This window comes from Sinocyclocheilus grahami, unplaced genomic scaffold, assembly GCF_001515645.1.
Source record: "Sinocyclocheilus grahami isolate Dianchi unplaced genomic scaffold, SAMN03320097.WGS_v1.1 scaffold160.1, whole genome shotgun sequence".
Taxonomy (NCBI): Eukaryota; Metazoa; Chordata; class Actinopteri; order Cypriniformes; family Cyprinidae; genus Sinocyclocheilus; species Sinocyclocheilus grahami.
Genome location: NW_015505339.1, coordinates 334,388 through 352,877, shown reverse-complemented (window position 1 = coordinate 352,877; position 18,490 = coordinate 334,388). Strand labels below are relative to the sequence as shown.

Here is an 18,490-nt window from a genome sequence, read left to right as displayed (position 1 = left end):
AAAAAAAAATATATAAATATATATATATATATATATATATATATATATATATATATATATATATATATGATATATTTAAAAACTATGTATGTAAAAAAAAGTCATAAATATAGCCATAAAGCAATAGAAGATTGAATGTAGCCACGAAATACAAGTAGGACAACACATCCTTGTTGGTAATGAAACAGCATTCCTATCTATCAGATTTTAGGGTTAAACTTTGGACATTATGGAATAGTGATATAAAAGTAGATTAGAGGAATTACTGTTTGGTTAAAATGTTGGTCCAGAACCAAAAAAAATAAAAAAAGATGATCCAGCAACATATAGGATATATTTAAATTCATATGCAAAGATGCAATTGCAGATGCAAATTTCAGTCAAACTTCCCTATGCAGAGAACATTCATGACCTGAAAATCATCTGATCTGTGCCTTTAATGCTATATGCAAGATACTACATTTGCATGCAAGTGTAAAACTACAGTAGTAGCAGTGCCAACATTACATTCACATTAGCATTATTCATTTGGTAGATCCTCTTATTCAAAGCAACACACATTGTATTCAAGGAGATGTGGAAATTAAAAATAACATAAATAGACACATCCTGTCTGCTATTTTTGTGAGCTCAATCTTTCCTGAAGAAGGTCCTAAACTAAACCGTGCCATGAAAATAACTTTCAAATCTATGTAACACTGTTATAACACAGTTATTATTTACTTATTATTTACTTATTACAGTCTACTAATTATAGCACACCCAACAATCTAAATTCTGTCATTAATTACTTTTATGTTGTTCCAAACCTGTATTTATGACTGACTTTTGTCTGTGCAACACAGAAGGATATATTTTGAAAGATGTCTCCGTTTTCTCCATACAATGAAAGTCAGAGGGGTTCAATTTTGTTTGGACCCCAGTGTTCTTCAAAATAACTTATTTTTGTGTTCCAGGTTGCATACAGGTTTGAAACGGCATGTAAAGTGTGAGTAAACTTTTTGTTTTTTTCCTACTTTAAGGATTTTGTTGGGACTTGCTTTACTGAATGCTATATCTGAATGTCTATATCTGAAGACATATTCTTCACATTTCTCATAGTGTGATCACTGTGAGTCTAAAACCATTTTCCTCATCCAGAGCTGATGTTATCAAGATCTAGTTCCAATATCTGACCCTCTGCTGACAACAGGGAAAAATAAATAAAGTGAGAAAGAAAAAAAAGAGACAAATAGGTCTTGTTTTTTGCCATCAGCTATCCTGAGGTTGCTAAAGCAATATTTTTGGGTGTGTATTATGCTGAGCATTTATCACAAAAAGAAAAAACCCCCCCGAGAGACTGGGGCTGAAAAGATATACTGGCCACTATCTCCTAAACAAAAGCATTTGCACTTTTTGTCAAAATTTTGATGATGCTGGTTTTATCGAGCTCTGGTTCTATATAAACTAGCTTGTGGCTTGCTGGGGTTGTGGCAGCGAGGCCTTGTTCTACCTCCCTCAGGAAAACACACCTCACATACCAACATTACACTCATGTTTCCACCAATCTCAGTCATGCGAACGCATCTCGCAAGCCAGGACTCAAGGGACACCAACAATGGAACCCTTTGAAGTATGAAATCAAGAATATCACAGAAAACCTTTGTGTCGCTACTGACTATATGGTCCCTGGTGGGATGGTTTGCTGCCACAGGCGAGGAGATGGAGAAAAAAAAGGCATGAGGCAGGAGAAGCAAAGTTTGGGATGGTGAAGTTCATAAACTAAAAAAATCTAAATATATTTTTCTTCACTATGTTCGTATTTTGAATGTCAGTTAAAAAGTGTATCGCTGTATCTTTCTAGCTCTAAAGAGCAATTGATTGGACAAAAATCTGTGTAGTGTAACACAAGTTATCAATATTTCAGTCCATTTTCCTAGAAAATAACAACTGAAAATATTACATGTGAATTCCCGCTAAAAGTGAATTTCAACATTTGAGTACACAAAACAAAGCCATATAATTAGTCTGATTTAGGATCGAGGTGTTTCAGGAAGTTTACAGGATGCTCCTGTTTAAAAGCACCATGACAGGACAGACTTCAAAATGTAGGGATTTTAATATTCAACAGATAAGTACACTCCATATTAATTTAGTGCTCAAAACTCTCATAGTCCTCACAAAACAATGAATTATGCATAAAAACAGGAACACTGCGCAACACAAACGTCTGGACTCCAACAGTAACTGTCTTAAAATGTATTGTTCAATGTGCTGAATTTAAAACACAAGCTGTGTTTTGATGGCTATAGTGGTTTTATTTATTTTATTTTTTAACTTATTTATTAAAACTAATATTTTAAAGCATGATGCTTTAAAGAAGACCAGTTTAGAGATACAGCATGTCAGAAAGTTTTAGCTTGCTATCATTAACAGTTTGCTGTCAACACCTTAAAACCCTTTCCAAGACACTGCATCTCTAAATTCATCCTCTTTAAAGCACCATGCTAAAAAAAGATTAAAGGTAAAAAAAGAAAACTGGTCGACTTCACTAATTGGTTGTTGCGAGACTAGTCGACCATCCTGACCTATCCCTAGTGATAATGAAAAGCTGTCAACAAAATCGAAGTAACCTCTAAGAGTTAACTATGTCTATTAAAATTGACCACATCTCAGCATCCTCAATTCTCAGAAGATGAGATGAAATATTCACTCAAACCTCCACTGTAATTCTTCCCATCCCCAATCGCATTTTCATTACAGCTCTGAACTCCTGTCCTGTCTGCAGAGCTCAGCGGGAAAATGCAAGAAAAATCTACATCAGCAATTAGAGCGCACTTTTATGGCAACACTCCGGAGGGAGTAAAACAAGGCTCCATCTTTTCCCATTAGATTTTCTCTGGCTAATAATACCCTTCTTTCACCAGCTAAGCAAGCCATTTTCAGACACGTTCCAGTAGCGGTTGAGAGGCAGTCAAGCTCACAAATCCTTTCACTTCGTCACACTGGTGCTGCCATCTCATCTGATGAATAATGTCAAAGGACAATTCATACTAGTGCCAAATTGTGTGATTGTTCCGGTGCTAAGGCAAGTTAAGATTTTGTTGTTGTTAACCTAAAATTATATTGACAGTCACTGTGCTTTTTTAGCATTATGGATAAAAAGCAGCTGTGATATTTTGATAATAGCTCCCTCAGTACACCTTCCACAGAAAAAAAAAGTCAAAAGAGTTTTCACTTCACAAATGCATCAGTTTTACGTAATTGGCTCAGTTCAAATTAGTTCAGAACATTAGCCTACAGGAGTAAAACAAGGCTCCATCTTTTCCCATTAGATTTTCTCTGGCTAATAATACCCTTCTTTCACCAGCTAAGCAAGCCATTTTCAGACACGTTCCAGTAGCGGTTGAGAGGCAGTCAAGCTCACAAATCCTTTCACTTCGTCACACTGGTGCTGCCATCTCATCTGATGAATAATGTCAAAGGACAATTCATACTAGTGCCAAATTGTGTGATTGTTCCGGTGCTAAGGCAAGTTAAGATTTTGTTGTTGTTAACCTAAAATGATATTGACAGTCACTGTGCTTTTTTAGCATTATGGATAAAAAGCAGCTGTGATATTTTGATAATAGCTCCCTCAGTACACCTTCCACAGAAAAAAAAAGTCAAAAGAGTTTTCACTTCACAAATGCATCAGTTTTACGTAATTGGCTCAGTTCAAATTAGTTCAGAACATTAGCCTACTGCTAAATGCACACTGCACACTATATGGGTAAAGAGCGACAAATGATAAAATGGGACAGATATGCTTGAATATGATTTTAACTTATCTTCGCAACAAATTTACAACAACCAGCAGGAAAACCAATGGTGGGGAAAATTCTAGTTTTAAAAAGATTTACCTCAGATTTATACGTTCACTTAATATTTGTAAATGTTACATATATTTCATGACATAAAATGTACCAGAAAATGACAAAGTGATTACAAATAATTTGTCTAATATATATATATATATATAGGCTCCTGTCTGGCTTGTTTAAGAGGGAAAATTATCCTCTTATCCCACTTTACCCTTATTCTGGGCTTTGATCAGAAGAGGGCTTTCAGTGTTCCTCTCAGTATTTAAAACAACAGAATGTTGACAACACAATAACAATTCACATTTTGCATAATTCAGCAAGTGCTGTCTAGTTATCATCACAGAAATAAATCCAGTTATTTTCCATTTCATGGAATCAAAAGTTTGGGATCAGTAAAATAAGATTTTTTGATGTGTATTTACTGTTTTTTTAAGTCTCTTCTCTGATTCTCATCAAGGATGCATTTATTTGATCAAACACAGTGATTTATTATGCTGATTTATTATCAATGCTGGAAGCAGTTGTGCTGCTTCTTTGATGAATAATACGTTAAAAAGAACAGCGCTTTTTCAAAAAAAGAAAACTTTTTCTCTAACTTTATCAAATAAATGCGGTCTTGATGAGCATAAAAGAGAGAGAGGAAAAAAAAAACATTACAATCTTTCAGATCCTAAACTTCTGAATGACAGTGTATGTACTGTATATACATACTATAAGAGTGGTTTGGTCGTATGTTATATCTAACATAGCCATGGCTTATTCCTGGAGGTAAATCTCAGTACAAATAACAAGGAAATAGAAATATACCATTCAAATTAGTTGAGCACTTACTAAATAAGTTTGCTTGGCTCTTGCCTTAAAATGAGAATTATGTTGATAATAAAAGCTCGCAAATGGGTTTTCAGAATGAGATATGCTTTCATCTTTTCTCAGCTGAAATATTGTGGAAGAAAAACACAGCCACTAAACAGTCTTTCATATGTTATAGCCTGAATATTGAATATAAAGATCGATGCAAAATAGAACTGTCATGTTTTTTTGTTTTTTTATAAGAGTCTGCCATCTCTAATTCCTGTTGACTGGTGCTTGCATGTTTAATATATATTTATTTTATTTGATGTATTTATTTGTTTATAATTTTTGTGTTACAGCCAGGAGAACTTTAAGGTGAAATATAAGATCATGATGCCAATCTGAAGTATGTAGCATACCTGTAGATGTCTCTGGCCATGCCAAAATCACCAATCTTGGCCACCCTCCCTGGACCTTTGCAGGTCAGAAGACAATTCCTGGCAGCAATATCCCTGTTACGAATAAAAAGTGAGCAGACAGACACATTTATCTCAGATATTTGTCTGATTTTAAATTAAACAATGACAAAAAATAAATAAAAAAATCCGGTATCACCATATAGTGATATGTTACCATATAGTCACAGTTCTTTTTGTCTTGTGTTGTCTCTTGTTTCTCCTGAAATATGTATTGTTTCTCCCATGGATTTTCATCATTGTTTTTGTGAAATATATTAAAGAAAGCTGCATTTAGATCACTCTCTTCTCATCCTTGTTACCCACCAGGACACATGTTTCATGCTGAGATATATTTTCAGTAACTTAAGCTTTGCCAGCTTAAAGTTTTTAGCACTGTTCAGCAGCAATGTTGTGATGTGAAATTGTTTCCAACCCTGTTACTGTAAATAACCTTCTTGCAAATGCAGGTATATTAAATTGGCTAACTAATTCTAATCATAAATGTCCATTATGCCTATTGTCTAATTACTGGTGTCCACTTTAGGAGTTATTCGCACCATTGTGAGATGCTGTCCACACATATTTAGAGCATGCAAAATGAATGTTAGCCCATTCACACCTCTAGTCAGGTTGCACCAAAGATATAATTCTCCAATTATAAACAATGAACCTGTCAACTCTGCAGGTGTTTGAAACCACAGTCAAGCACAAACTTTGTCTGTATCATAGATTGCTGTACATTCTAGTTCCAGTGACCTATAGATAGACTCTTGCCAAACTCTAAACTAAGTCAACATCACACACTAATTAACAGTACTTTGTTTTGTCACCTTTCTTTGTCTCTGTTGCATGTTGATTTTATAGGAATCTTGAAAGTTCTTCTCGTTACACCCAATCTAATTTCTTATAAAAATAACATTACTAGAAGACAAAGGATCATAAACTTTCCCTCCGTAAGTACAATTCCTTATTGGCTCACCTCCTGAGAGTGTGACACCCTCACACTTTAAAAGATCACTAAGTTCTAAATGGATTCTGAAGTTTGGTGAAGATGATGCTGAGCTAGAAGTCTTCAAAGGACCCCTAAGTTTTATCAAATAAATGCAGCCTTTGCATTCATCAAAAACCTTCTGCATTGAAACCTGTTCTCTCTCATCAACAGAACTCTCTTTTAAACAGGCGAGATGTGCAAGTATCAAACTTTGTCTCATTAATTGAGACACTAAGTATCATCTAAACCATTTTTATAAAGGTGTGTTTGAATTAAGAAACTGATGTTTTCTTCAGGCTGTAGATCTGCCGAATATCAAATACTGCTATAACGTCATTATTTACTATGCTTCAGCTTTAGTCCTCTTCCTACATAAAACATGGAAACCTGTGTGTGTGTGTCTTAATGTCCCCACAAGGATAGCGATACCAGTAAATCTTGACCTTGTAGGGACATTTTTTTGGACCCCATGAGGAAAACAGCTTACAAATCATGCAAAATTAAGGTTTTTGAAAATCTAAAAATGCATAATGTTTTGTGTGAGGGCTAGGTTTAGGGGTAGAGTTAGGCAAAGGGAATAGAAAATACAATTTGTACAGTATAAAATCCATTGCGTCTATGGAATGTCCCATAAAACATGGAAACCAGTGTGTGTGTGTTTAGTGTAGTTAATCAAGTCTTAACATCCTAATCATCAAACCAGTCACTCAATCCAAATAGTTTAATTGATCATGATTATAATTTTTTTCCCTTTTGGTCTAATTTTGCTACAGTGTTATGGTCAGACAAGCTACAAAGTTGTGTATAGTTACGAGGACAGTAAGAAGTCTTGGTCTGCAAGACTATTCGTGTTTCCTTTTGAAGGTCATGTCAAGAAACTCATGTTTCCAATTACGTGTACTATTTGAAGGCATTTGGTGTTTGGTTGACAGCAATGGATTACGCCTTTTATGCTAAAAAAAAAATCCCCAGAAAGAGCAAAACGATCAATCCCTCTGGGTTTTGACCAAAAAGTTGAAACTGAACACGAAGGCCCAGATACATTTTAACTCGGCTGTGTGAGGAACTTCAGTAGGAAACCGCAGATGGGTAAGTGTCTCAGCATCCCTGTTCTATACCTGGATTGATGACCAGACTGCTCATGTAGCATAAATGAGCTCTAAGTGGACTCATTTTTCATGCCATTCTGGATGAGAGTGTCAAAAGGAAATAGAACTGAACTCCCATTGCAGGCATGAGAGGGAAGCAGAACTCCTGAACAGAGTCAAGAGCACTGAATTTGTGCTGACTTCAGGAAAAAGCAGATCATCCATCTGTTGTTAAATCGATCTGTAATGTGTCAAGGTGTGTTGGTTATTATACCTGTGGATGAACTGGTTCTCTTCTAAGTACTGGCAGCCGCGGGCGATGTCTCTGGCAATGTTGAGAAGATCTACCATGGTTAGACTTGAAGGATGCTCCTGGGAAACATTACAGAAAGTCAGCATGCTGGGTATTCCCTTGTGAAAAATAAGTACACTTTAGCAAATTTTGAAAAGAATACTTATTAATATATTTCAATAATATACTTAGAAGAATATACGTAAGTGCAAACAGAATGTGATGTCTTTAGTGACATAATTGCACGTTATCTGCATTTAAATACACATTTATTATAGTTCTAATATTTATTAAACGCAATTAGTTGAACTTAAGTCCTACTTTAGTGTGCTTTTTTGATCCACTTAGTACATATTTGTAATTTCATTATTAATTATATATTCTTTGAAATACCAATAATGCCACTGCTATTAAAACTTATGTATTTTTTTTTATTACAATACATGTTTAATGGTTTAGTTGAAATTTAGTACATTAAAACTTTAAATATGATACCAAACGACACTAAAACACTACAGTTAAAATTACAATCAAGCACTTTAAATGTGCTTTAGTATGTTAGTCAACACATCAGATTAAGTTGACTTCTTTATATCCTGAGAAAGTAACATTAAAACATGATGATTTAAAGTGCACTTCAATGTAAAACTTTTAATTTGACATTACAGTATAAAGTAAACTTTACTTGTGGCCATTTATTTCATAATTTTTAATATACACAGAAACAAATACACCACCACCACCACCAACCAAATAAATAATCTAAAAGCAAAGTCACAAACTACTAATCAAATAAACTAATAAAAAACATAACTTAATGAGGTTTATGCAATACAAGACACTGTGCACATTCTGTGACGTGTGTGTACATGTGTGTGTGTGTGTGTGTTCTTACAAGTCTTGGTCTAGTTTCCCTCAGGAAGCTCTTGAGATCCCCTCCGGCCATCAGTTCCAGCAGAATGAAGCGAGGCAGAGCTTGCAGACTCACCCCGATACACCGCACAATGTTTTGGTGACTAAACTTGCTGTCAGAGGAATAGAAAGAGAAATGTGGTATTTTTGCTATATGTCCTCATAAATTAGCCCTTTGGAATGATGTATTTTGTGCTTATCATTGTTACCTGATTATGAGAGCTTCCATGAGAAAGTCTAGTTCATCCTGCTCAGAGCACACCTCAGGAAGTGTCTAATAAAATAATAATTTAATAATCAAATCCATGCTAAATCTGTCTACCACCCATCCATATATATATATATATATATATATCTAGCAGTAATATTTCAGAATACTACAGAGCATAGAAACCAAATCAATGTACTCATGTTTACAATAATAAATCAAACTATGAAACCGCAGTATGCAAGATCAAGCAGCATAACAGACTTTTTATATATTTGCAGATCTTACCTTTACAGCCACCTGCATCGGGCTGGGCTCCCCTGGAATCCCAACGGCTAGTCCTTCATAGACTTCTCCAAATGCACCATGACCCAAACCTCTACAAACAAAACATACATTAAGAGTATTGTTACTTATGTTGTCAATAATATAATTCCAAATATTTCACATAGTACATTTAGGAAGTTTCAGACTTCACTTATTAGAAGATACATTTTTATCAACTGTATGAAGACACTTCACAGTCAAACAACATGCCAGCACATAACACTTCTTCAACGCAACTGAACTGTAAGGAATTATTGACGCTCCCAACCTGGCGAGGGAGATGTTGCGCCGTGGCACCTCCTTCAGATCGTTGATGGAGGCGGTCTTCCCACCAAAGCAGTAGTTGGGATTGTAGTCGGTCATGATGGTAGAGGCTCTCAGTTTGCTCAGCTTACAGTCGGGACTCTGTAGCTCAAGTTGGATAGACTGGAGCTCGGTGTGTTTACGTCTGTACACTGGAACGACAATCAGCACAGCATGATATTTTTTTTTAGTTTGCGACATAAATGTTAGCATAATGGGATTGTTGCCATTGTCAATGTTACATTCAGATTCAATTTGGAAATGAACTATCAAACTGCTGTACAATAACCAGTGTTATAATGTTTGTTTGAGGTCCTTTGGGACAAATTTAATTGGACTCAAATTTAATTTGTCTTGTTATCAGGTTTATTATTAAATCAGATTTAATAATTAAAATCTATTTTCTCTGTAATTTGAATAATTTTAGTTAACTATAACAAGCTTAGTGGTGACATTTCATTGCAAATTTGTGGATAACTACATGATAAAAACACTTTAAAACAGTTTTCACAAACAGGCAACACCCAGGTAAACTTGGTGGGCTTGACCGACGCAGTAAATACATTAGTGCAGCGTGTGGAAGTGATTTATTCATAAAGTGGTAATCGACAAGGCTTGTCAGAGCTCAGTTAACAGCCCATTTATCACACATCTACTCTATTTATCACTCAGAGACAGTTACGACAGTGTAGATGGACAGATTATGTGTTGTCGGGACTCTGTAGCTCAAGTTGGATAGACTGGAGCTCGGTGTGTTTACGTCTGTACACTGGAACGACAATCAGCACAGCATGATATTTTTTTTTAGTTTGCGACATAAATGTTAGCATAATGGGATTGTTGCCATTGTCAATGTTACATTCAGATTCAATTTGGAAATGAACTATCAAACTGCTGTACAATAACCAGTGTTATAATGTTTGTTTGAGGTCCTTTGGGACAAATTTAATTGGACTCAAATTTAATTTGTCTTGTTATCAGGTTTATTATTAAATCAGATTTAATAATTAAAATCTATTTTCTCTGTAATTTGAATAATTTTAGTTAACTATAACAAGCTTAGTGGTGACATTTCATTGCAAATTTGTGGATAACTACATGATAAAAACACTTTAAAACAGTTTTCACAAACAGGCAACACCCAGGTAAACTTGGTGGGCTTGACCGACGCAGTAAATACATTAGTGCAGCGTGTGGAAGTGATTTATTCATAAAGTGGTAATCGACAAGGCTTGTCAGAGCTCAGTTAACAGCCCATTTATCACACATCTACTCTATTTATCACTCAGAGACAGTTACGACAGTGTAGATGGACAGATTATGTGTTTGGTGGTGTGTGTGTGTGTGTGTGTGTGTGTGTGTCAAACATGAGACATGAATCCTCATTTTGAAAGCTTGTCTGGCATGTGTGCAGTTGAATGAATATACTGTTTCTTTAAAAGTGCATTCAATAGGTTTTCCTAAAAAAATAAATAAAATACAGACCAGACAGCCCCAAAAATTATTTTTGAATAAATAAATACATACATACATACATAATTCTTATTCTTTTTCAATGACACTTTTGGTCATGAAATAAAGTAAATTTCACATTTCCTACAGTGGCATTGATATCGCTTTGGCATGAAGCTACATCCACACCCATAGGTGTCAGTATACTGTCCAAGACCACAGTCATATTGGCCAGTGAAACATAAAATATGCAACATATTATTATATCATTTTCTGTGATCTTTCTGCAAGTGCAGGTTTATTCGCTTTGTTTCTAATACTCAAAAAAATAACAAAAAGCTTCCCCAAATGGCTTGGCTCCAGTATTATGTTTTGGTTAACCTCTGAGACTCCATGAAACTATGCTCATAAAAATAATTTGACATAGTCTACTTACTGATCATAACGCCAGAAACGGCCAACAGCAATGCAGCGATGAGCGCGGAGGTCCCCACAGACAGACCCAATGCCAGATGAGACAAAGACGGCTGGGCGGGCAACATAGACACCGCTACATAAACACACAGCAACAAATATACACTTCACATGAGTCAGGCAGAACTCAGTAGAGCTTTTCACATTTCATATAGTTAACTTAGGACCATAAAAAAAAAAAAATTATAATAATAAAAAAATTATAATAATCTTACCACTAAGAATTCTCCTAAATAGCAGTAAAAGTTTTTGGCTAAGAGTTTTCTCTTAAAACCTATTCACAAAGCTGCTGAGACGACAAACTTTTTCTAAGGAATAGAGAGAAGTCTTAAGCTAACAGTAAGGGTGGGGTCGACCTCATTGGTATGGATGATGTCAGCATGCTTATTAACTATGCACACAGTGATTGGCTGATAGGGGAGTGGTCTCTGTCAGAGTTTTTTTTTATCATAGAAATATTGTAGAACGCGATATTATGTTGCCATATACAAATAAAGGTTTAAAAATAAAAATGTTAATTGCCACATTCAAATAAATAAAGTTTTAAAATGCAGGCTAAGTGTCACTAATTAAAGGGGTGGTTCACTGTTTTTTTTCTAGGCTTGATTGTGTATATGGGGTGCAGTTTAACATGTGTTAATGCTTAGTTTAAAAAAAAAAAACACATTATTTTTCACATACTTTACCTTAATTCCACACCGCTCTGTCCCTTCTCTGAGAAACAGGCCGATATTTTCCTATTTTTAAGATGCCCGGCCCTCAGAAATAGGTGATGGGCTCTGATTGGTTAGCTAGCCCAGTGTATTGTGATTGGTTAAACCGCCTTTAAAACCTATTCACAAAGCTGCTGAGACGACAAACTTTTTCTAAGGAATAGAGAGAAGTCTTAAGCTAACAGTAAGGGTGGGGTCGACCTCATTGGTATGGATGATGTCAGCATGCTTATTAACTATGCACACAGTGATTGGCTGATAGGGGAGTGGTCTCTGTCAGAGTTTTTTTTTATCATAGAAATATTGTAGAACGCGATATTATGTTGCCATATACAAATAAAGGTTTAAAAATAAAAATGTTAATTGCCACATTCAAATAAATAAAGTTTTAAAATGCAGGCTAAGTGTCACTAATTAAAGGGGTGGTTCACTGTTTTTTTTCTAGGCTTGATTGTGTATATGGGGTGCAGTTTAACATGTGTTAATGCTTAGTTTAAAAAAAAAAAACACATTATTTTTCACATACTTTACCTTAATTCCACACCGCTCTGTCCCTTCTCTGAGAAACAGGCCGATATTTTCCTATTTTTAAGATGCCCGGCCCTCAGAAATAGGTGATGGGCTCTGATTGGTTAGCTAGCCCAGTGTATTGTGATTGGTTAAACCGCCTCTAGTGCGTGTCTAAACGTCCCGCCCCTCACCTCAGCGGCATGTGATCCGGTTGTATTGTAAACAACGGCGTGGTTAATATCGCCCGATTGAGAAGCAGAGGATATTATTGAAGAGGATCGTGCAGAACCTGTGCAAGCACGGCTTTTAATGGTAGGCCTATGTTTTTTTGTTTGTTGTTGTGTCATTCTTCTAGATATGCTGTTATGTGTAAATGCTACTGCTTATGTTAGCTTTTAATATACGGTTTTATCCTGATTAAAGCTTTAATACAGTACGGCAACTGCACACACGTCCATGTATAACGCTTCTCATAGCTATGTGAAAATAAGTGTATAATTGTAACAGTTCATTGTTGGAGCTGAGCTAAATGAGAGCGAGAGAGAGAGAGAGAGAGAGAGAGAGATGCAGAGCGTGTGTAGAGCAGGGGGACGTGAGGAACAGTATTAAGAACTGCTGCTTTAGAACATTGATTTTGAAACTTGTGAATCCATTAGAATCGTTAGAAGACAGAATCGCGATTCATATATGAATAGATTTTTACGTGCATCTCTAGTTTTCTCTTCCTCTTCTCTAAAGCAGCGCAGCATGGCCTCGCCCCCTTTGCTGCCTTTTCCCGAGGGCGGGGTTTATCTGGGTTTATGATGTCACAAACCCGGGAAGTACCTTGTTGTATTCCCTACCAGCCATTTTGTAGGCATTAAACTGCCAGAATTTTAAAAGACAATATCTCCATTTGCATTGAACTTTCAGCTTTGTAACTTTGCAGATATTGTTTATGCTCAAACAGCAACATTACACACTAACTAACGTTAAAAAAGTGAAATCGCAATCAACCACCCCTTTAAACAAGTATATGTTCAGCTACTTGTCAGCCTCTTACATGTATGCTTCTCGTAAACAGTTAGCAGATATGCATATAAACAGCCTTTTAATTAACAGAGCAGAATAATCATGGCTGATAGTAAGACATTCAAACGTAAAAGAAAACCAAACTGGACACAAGAACAGTTGTTACTTCTTGCCCAACAGATTTTTTTTTTTTTTTGAAAATTGAAAAATTTGGAGTTGGGATAACCTTTTTAAAATCCCATTATTGTCAAATTCTTCTAAAATGTTTACCTTCCAAGGCAGATTGCCGGCAACAGCCTTTTTCAGATAGTTTGTGGTTTGGTCTTGGACTTAGAAGAAGACTTAGGAGTCTTCTCCACTACTCCGAATGTTTCACAGATCTAGGAGCTAGTTTTAGCACTAAAATGCTTTTTGAAATACTCTTAGAGCAAAAATTTAAGAATTAAATTTATTTTGTGAATACGAGCCCTGGATTTTAACCAAGGTGCCCTTTGAAGATGAACAAAAACTTTGCCCTTAGATTCTGCTTTAATCATACAGAGAAAACTATGCTTTATGAACCACGACTGGCACTTGTTATATATAAAAATATATATATTTATTTGTTTATACAACAGTTTGTTCTGGTTCTCAAATCTGATTGGTTGAGAACCGTGAGATATTGTACTGGTATTGCTACAGGAATGCCCTTTCACCATTTGTATCACTCCGCTTCCCGTATTTCTCATAGCGAGTGTCATGGCGGATGCCCAAATCCACTGAAATTTTTAAATAATACTGTTTTTGTGTCACGGAATGTAGTTTTAAGAGTTTTTTAAGAGAGAATGTAGTTGTTTAGACTTAAAATATGCAGTTTGTTAATAAAGATAACATCTATTTGAAAATTTGCTTCAACGTTTTCAGAGACATGAGCTCCAGGGCGTCAGCAGTCGTTCAGCGCTCATGAACCCACCGAGAGCAGCCTCACCTCGGCCAGATCTTCTGGAATTTGCCGCTGGCTCTGATGTCTCTATAGTGGTATAGTGGAGATATAATTTGTTTTGAGTAATTCTAATGGGCAGTCTTTGGTCTCATTAATCTATTATTTGTTCCAGAGCAAATAGTTTTGGCTGAAGGCAAAATCTCATCGCGTTATATTTTATGTAACTTTAATGCTGTATATTAGAGCGCTGCCTTTGTACTTTTGACTGCATTGTCTACCAACTTTTTTGATGGCTGTTGTTGTTTATTATTCAATAAATAATATTTTATATACATAGTAGTATTTAGTATTGGGAAACAGTGTGTGTGTGTGTTCATGATGGTGATTTTTGTGACATTGTTCCGCCATTAGATGGTGACAAGAGACTTTTACATGTCAGCAGTAAAGACTTTTATACTGAAACGGAAGTTATTTTTACTTTAAACAACAGCTTGTAAGGCGCTGCCAACAAATGCAATGAGCAGTGCTGTAATTGGAAATCACCCTTAAAAGATGAAAGATAGTACAACAAAGATATTGCTTTCCCCAGCGGACATTCAGACTAATGTTTTATTGTGAATATGAATATGAGCTGAAGAATGAATGCTTTATCAGATGCAGGTAATCACACTCGCTCAGTCCATCTCTCTCTCATAATACTATTTATAATACAGTGAGCTTTTAAAACAGTAATACAATAAGCTTTAATGAAGCAACTCAACGTTCCTTCGTTACTTGTTCTAAAGTGACATTTTCGAATTAGTAACGGAGGCTTGAGCTCAGCTGTTAAACTGTCAAACTGAGATTTGAAGCTGTGGCGAAAGGAAGTAGTTCGGCACAAAAGGGTTTTTAAAGACACTCCGTTGTTGTTTTTCTTATGCATTTACACACTCGTGCCTTCGAACTGTTGTATAAATGTAATACCACTCTCGTACTCGAGTGATACCAGCTCTGGCCTAATCACAGCCATGCTGACATAGAGCCTGTATCGCTCGAATACGAGAGTGATATTGCTCATATATATATATATATATATATATACAGTATACAATATATGTGCATATTGGAAGTAATGACCATTTCAATATGCCTTGCCTCAACTTCCTATTAGAAAACATGTCAATATAGTATAGAAAACCGTGCTTGAGTGATTTAATGGGGTCTTTAACCTGGGATTAAGGAGATTTTGACCTACTGAGCAGAAAGTTGAAAAGCTTTCTGAAAAATATTTTTTATCTGATGCAATTTAATTCTTATTTTTCTTGCTTATTTCTTGAAAACCTGTCAAAGTGTTTACAATTTTTGGAGCTTTTTTTAGAGCTCCGAAGTGTTGATATTAGCATATAATTAGCATGAACCCATGGGCACTAACTCACGTAGTAACTAAACACTTATGAAGTTGAAAACAGCACTGGAGAACAGAGGGAATTTCAATCGATTTGCATATATGAACAGATGTGTAAAACATTCTGAATTAATGGAACAGTAGCTAAAAGAGGTGTGCAATGGTGGAAAGTTATCTCTTTCTCTTTTTTTTTGGCAAACTGAGCTACAGTTGAGAGTTATGACCTCTGCCAGAAAGACTGTAAATGGTAGAGAATTGAACTTGGCTTTACAGAGGTAAGTGTCGCTCTTGAGAAAGAACTTTTTGAGAGCACTCTTCCCAGACATTCATTTTACCATTTTATGAGACAGCCATTCATATAATGGTGGTGAAGTGTGTTATGAATGAACTAACCGGTAGAGTTGATGCAGGACACTCCGTCTGGGGCCAGCGAGAGCTCTTCATCACAGTAGCACACCGTGCCCTCAGAGGTCTCGTGGCAATCTCCTGACTCACAGTGACTGCAGTTCTGAACTGGGTTGATAATAACTTCACCGTCACCTTCCATGCCTGGAAATAACATTACCATACTTATGGGATGGTGAAGCACAGTAGGAAAGCTTGAGGCTTATAATCAGAAGATTGTTGGCTTGATCACAACAGGGGTAAGTTTGCGCCCTTAAGCAAGGAACCTTAATCCAGGTTTTTCCAAGGGGATTGTCTCTATAATATGGGTCCTGTACTTTTCAGTTTGGAACTCATTGATCTAAGCTTATGAAAAACGTTTAATCATCTCAAAATCTGAGGAGGATAAGCTTAGATCAGTGAGGCATACGATCAATCGCATCCAAAAAGAAATATAAAACATGTCCTAATTGAAAGAAAACAAGTTGATGAAAGGATTGAATCCAATATTTGGAAACGGTATAGTATAGCAAGAATAATTTTTTTGAATGCCAGTCAGGTTAGGTTGATGAAAGAATTGAATCCAATATTTGGAAACGGTATAGTATAGCAATAGTATAGTATAGCAACAAGTTGATGAAAGGATTGAATCCAATATTTGGAAACGGTATAGTACAGCAAGAATCATTTTTTGAATGCCAGTCATTTTTGACCAGGAACCACAAGTGTAAAAAAAAAACAATGCCTGTGTGAGCAAAGTCAGTAAGTTTAAAGCAATGCAATGACATTAACTAACGTTTCCTGTGAAAAGAACATCCTCTCCAGGTCAAAATTACCAGAAAACAACATGAGGGTTAAGGGTGTCATATCAGTCAAAGTCAAAGTCTCACTGTGAATGGATTTTTATTGCTGGGCCCACAGCTTCTGAATCATGTCATTGATGTGTGGAATTTCTTATTTGTTCACCAGTGAATGCTCTGGGGAATTAGTTTATAGTTCTGAGATTTTTACAGCATAATTTCATAGTACACAGTATATTTTCATAGTACATCAAACTGTTTTATCTTCCTCACAATATAACTTCCTCAAGTAAATTGCCCTATTATTGCACAAGACTAAAGCAAAACCTATAACTTTTGTATTAAGAAAACTTCTTGATGATCGAATCGTATTTCCAATGTAGGAGATGCTTTTCATCACTCACAGTCCTGGAAGCTTAACAATGGTGCCTTAGAGGGAATGTAAGAAACCGTATATGATTTGAATCATCTTCAACTTTAGGTACAAACTTCAACTAACTGTAGAGATAAAGTATACCACTAATAGCCCACTATCATCCAGACATCTGTTTTCCAAGATGCTTGTTATTGGCACCCTAATATTTCACTGCAAATTAATTTGTATGTCCCCATTAAACTTTTCACAAAAAATGTGAAATTGGTTCTTGGATTTAATTTAAGCCCTTAATTTGAATGATAAAGAGGTGATGACCTCCAGTCGTCCCGACTGCATCCTAATTTGTGTACTTCTAGTACGCTCTAAAAGTTTATGTACCTCATTAGTGCTGGAACAATGTAACTCTGAGTACACAGGTAGACAGTATGCCTGTATTGAAATGTCACCACATTTAAGTATGAATGTTAGCAGCAAGTATTGCCTTTAAATTCATTAATAGTTAACTGTTTATATTTTTAAAATCTGCAATAGCTATATTGTAACTATTTAATCACTAATTTTTAGGGATTGTGTGCAATGTCAGCACAAAAGTTTGCAAGACATGTGCTTTGAAAATGAAACACAAATAATATCCTATACCATCTGGTCCTTTTGGCTTATCATCATCAATGTACTATGAGTTGAAACACAACTTGATGATCTTAATCTTGTATATAGTATGGCTTATATAGTATGGAGAGTATGCATTGGATTCACCATAAACTCAAAAGTGTACATATTTACCATTCTGTACTTGTATACACTGTACTTATGTATACAATACACATACTTATGTTATGTGACATTGTGTAGCATAAATAGTGTGTTCACATTTAAAGGTCCAATAAAAAGTGCACTTCAAATACCTGAATGATGTGAAACTATTTAACCAAAAAAAAAAGAAGAAAAGTGTGCTAGAAATGCAAGAATGCTATAAATTGCACGCACCAAACGTATGTAAGTGAATCTATAAAATCCATACAATAGATTATATAGGACATATAGTATAAGTGCATCTTGTATTACCTTTGAGTGGCTCCAGGTACATTTCACCATCAGGACTTATGAACGATGTTCCATCATCTCCATCCTTTCTGGGATCATTATCGTGCCAGGCACTGCCCCCTATGGTCATGGAGTTGAGAAACAGTAACAAAATGAAACAAAACTACAAAAATGAAGATATATATAATATAAACAAGGCTAAAATTT

The 18,490-nt window shown here is 35.6% G+C and overlaps 1 protein-coding gene across 1 annotated transcript in view; it reads right to left on the bottom strand.

Annotated features, from left to right (window-relative positions):
- Positions 1 to 18,490, bottom strand: part of LOC107592843 (leukocyte tyrosine kinase receptor-like) — an 87,712-nt gene that overhangs the window by 8,604 nt on the left and 60,618 nt on the right. Inside the window, exons 13-21 of the mRNA XM_016282410.1 lie at positions 18,305 to 18,403; positions 16,073 to 16,228; positions 11,102 to 11,215; positions 9,179 to 9,365; positions 8,872 to 8,962; positions 8,585 to 8,649; positions 8,359 to 8,488; positions 7,446 to 7,543; positions 5,054 to 5,146 (exon numbers count right to left, since the gene is read on the bottom strand). Of these exons, the coding sequence (XP_016137896.1) occupies positions 5,054 to 5,146; positions 7,446 to 7,543; positions 8,359 to 8,488; positions 8,585 to 8,649; positions 8,872 to 8,962; positions 9,179 to 9,365; positions 11,102 to 11,215; positions 16,073 to 16,228; positions 18,305 to 18,403 (1,033 nt within the window). The remainder of the gene's footprint in view (positions 1 to 5,053; positions 5,147 to 7,445; positions 7,544 to 8,358; positions 8,489 to 8,584; positions 8,650 to 8,871; positions 8,963 to 9,178; positions 9,366 to 11,101; positions 11,216 to 16,072; positions 16,229 to 18,304; positions 18,404 to 18,490) is intronic.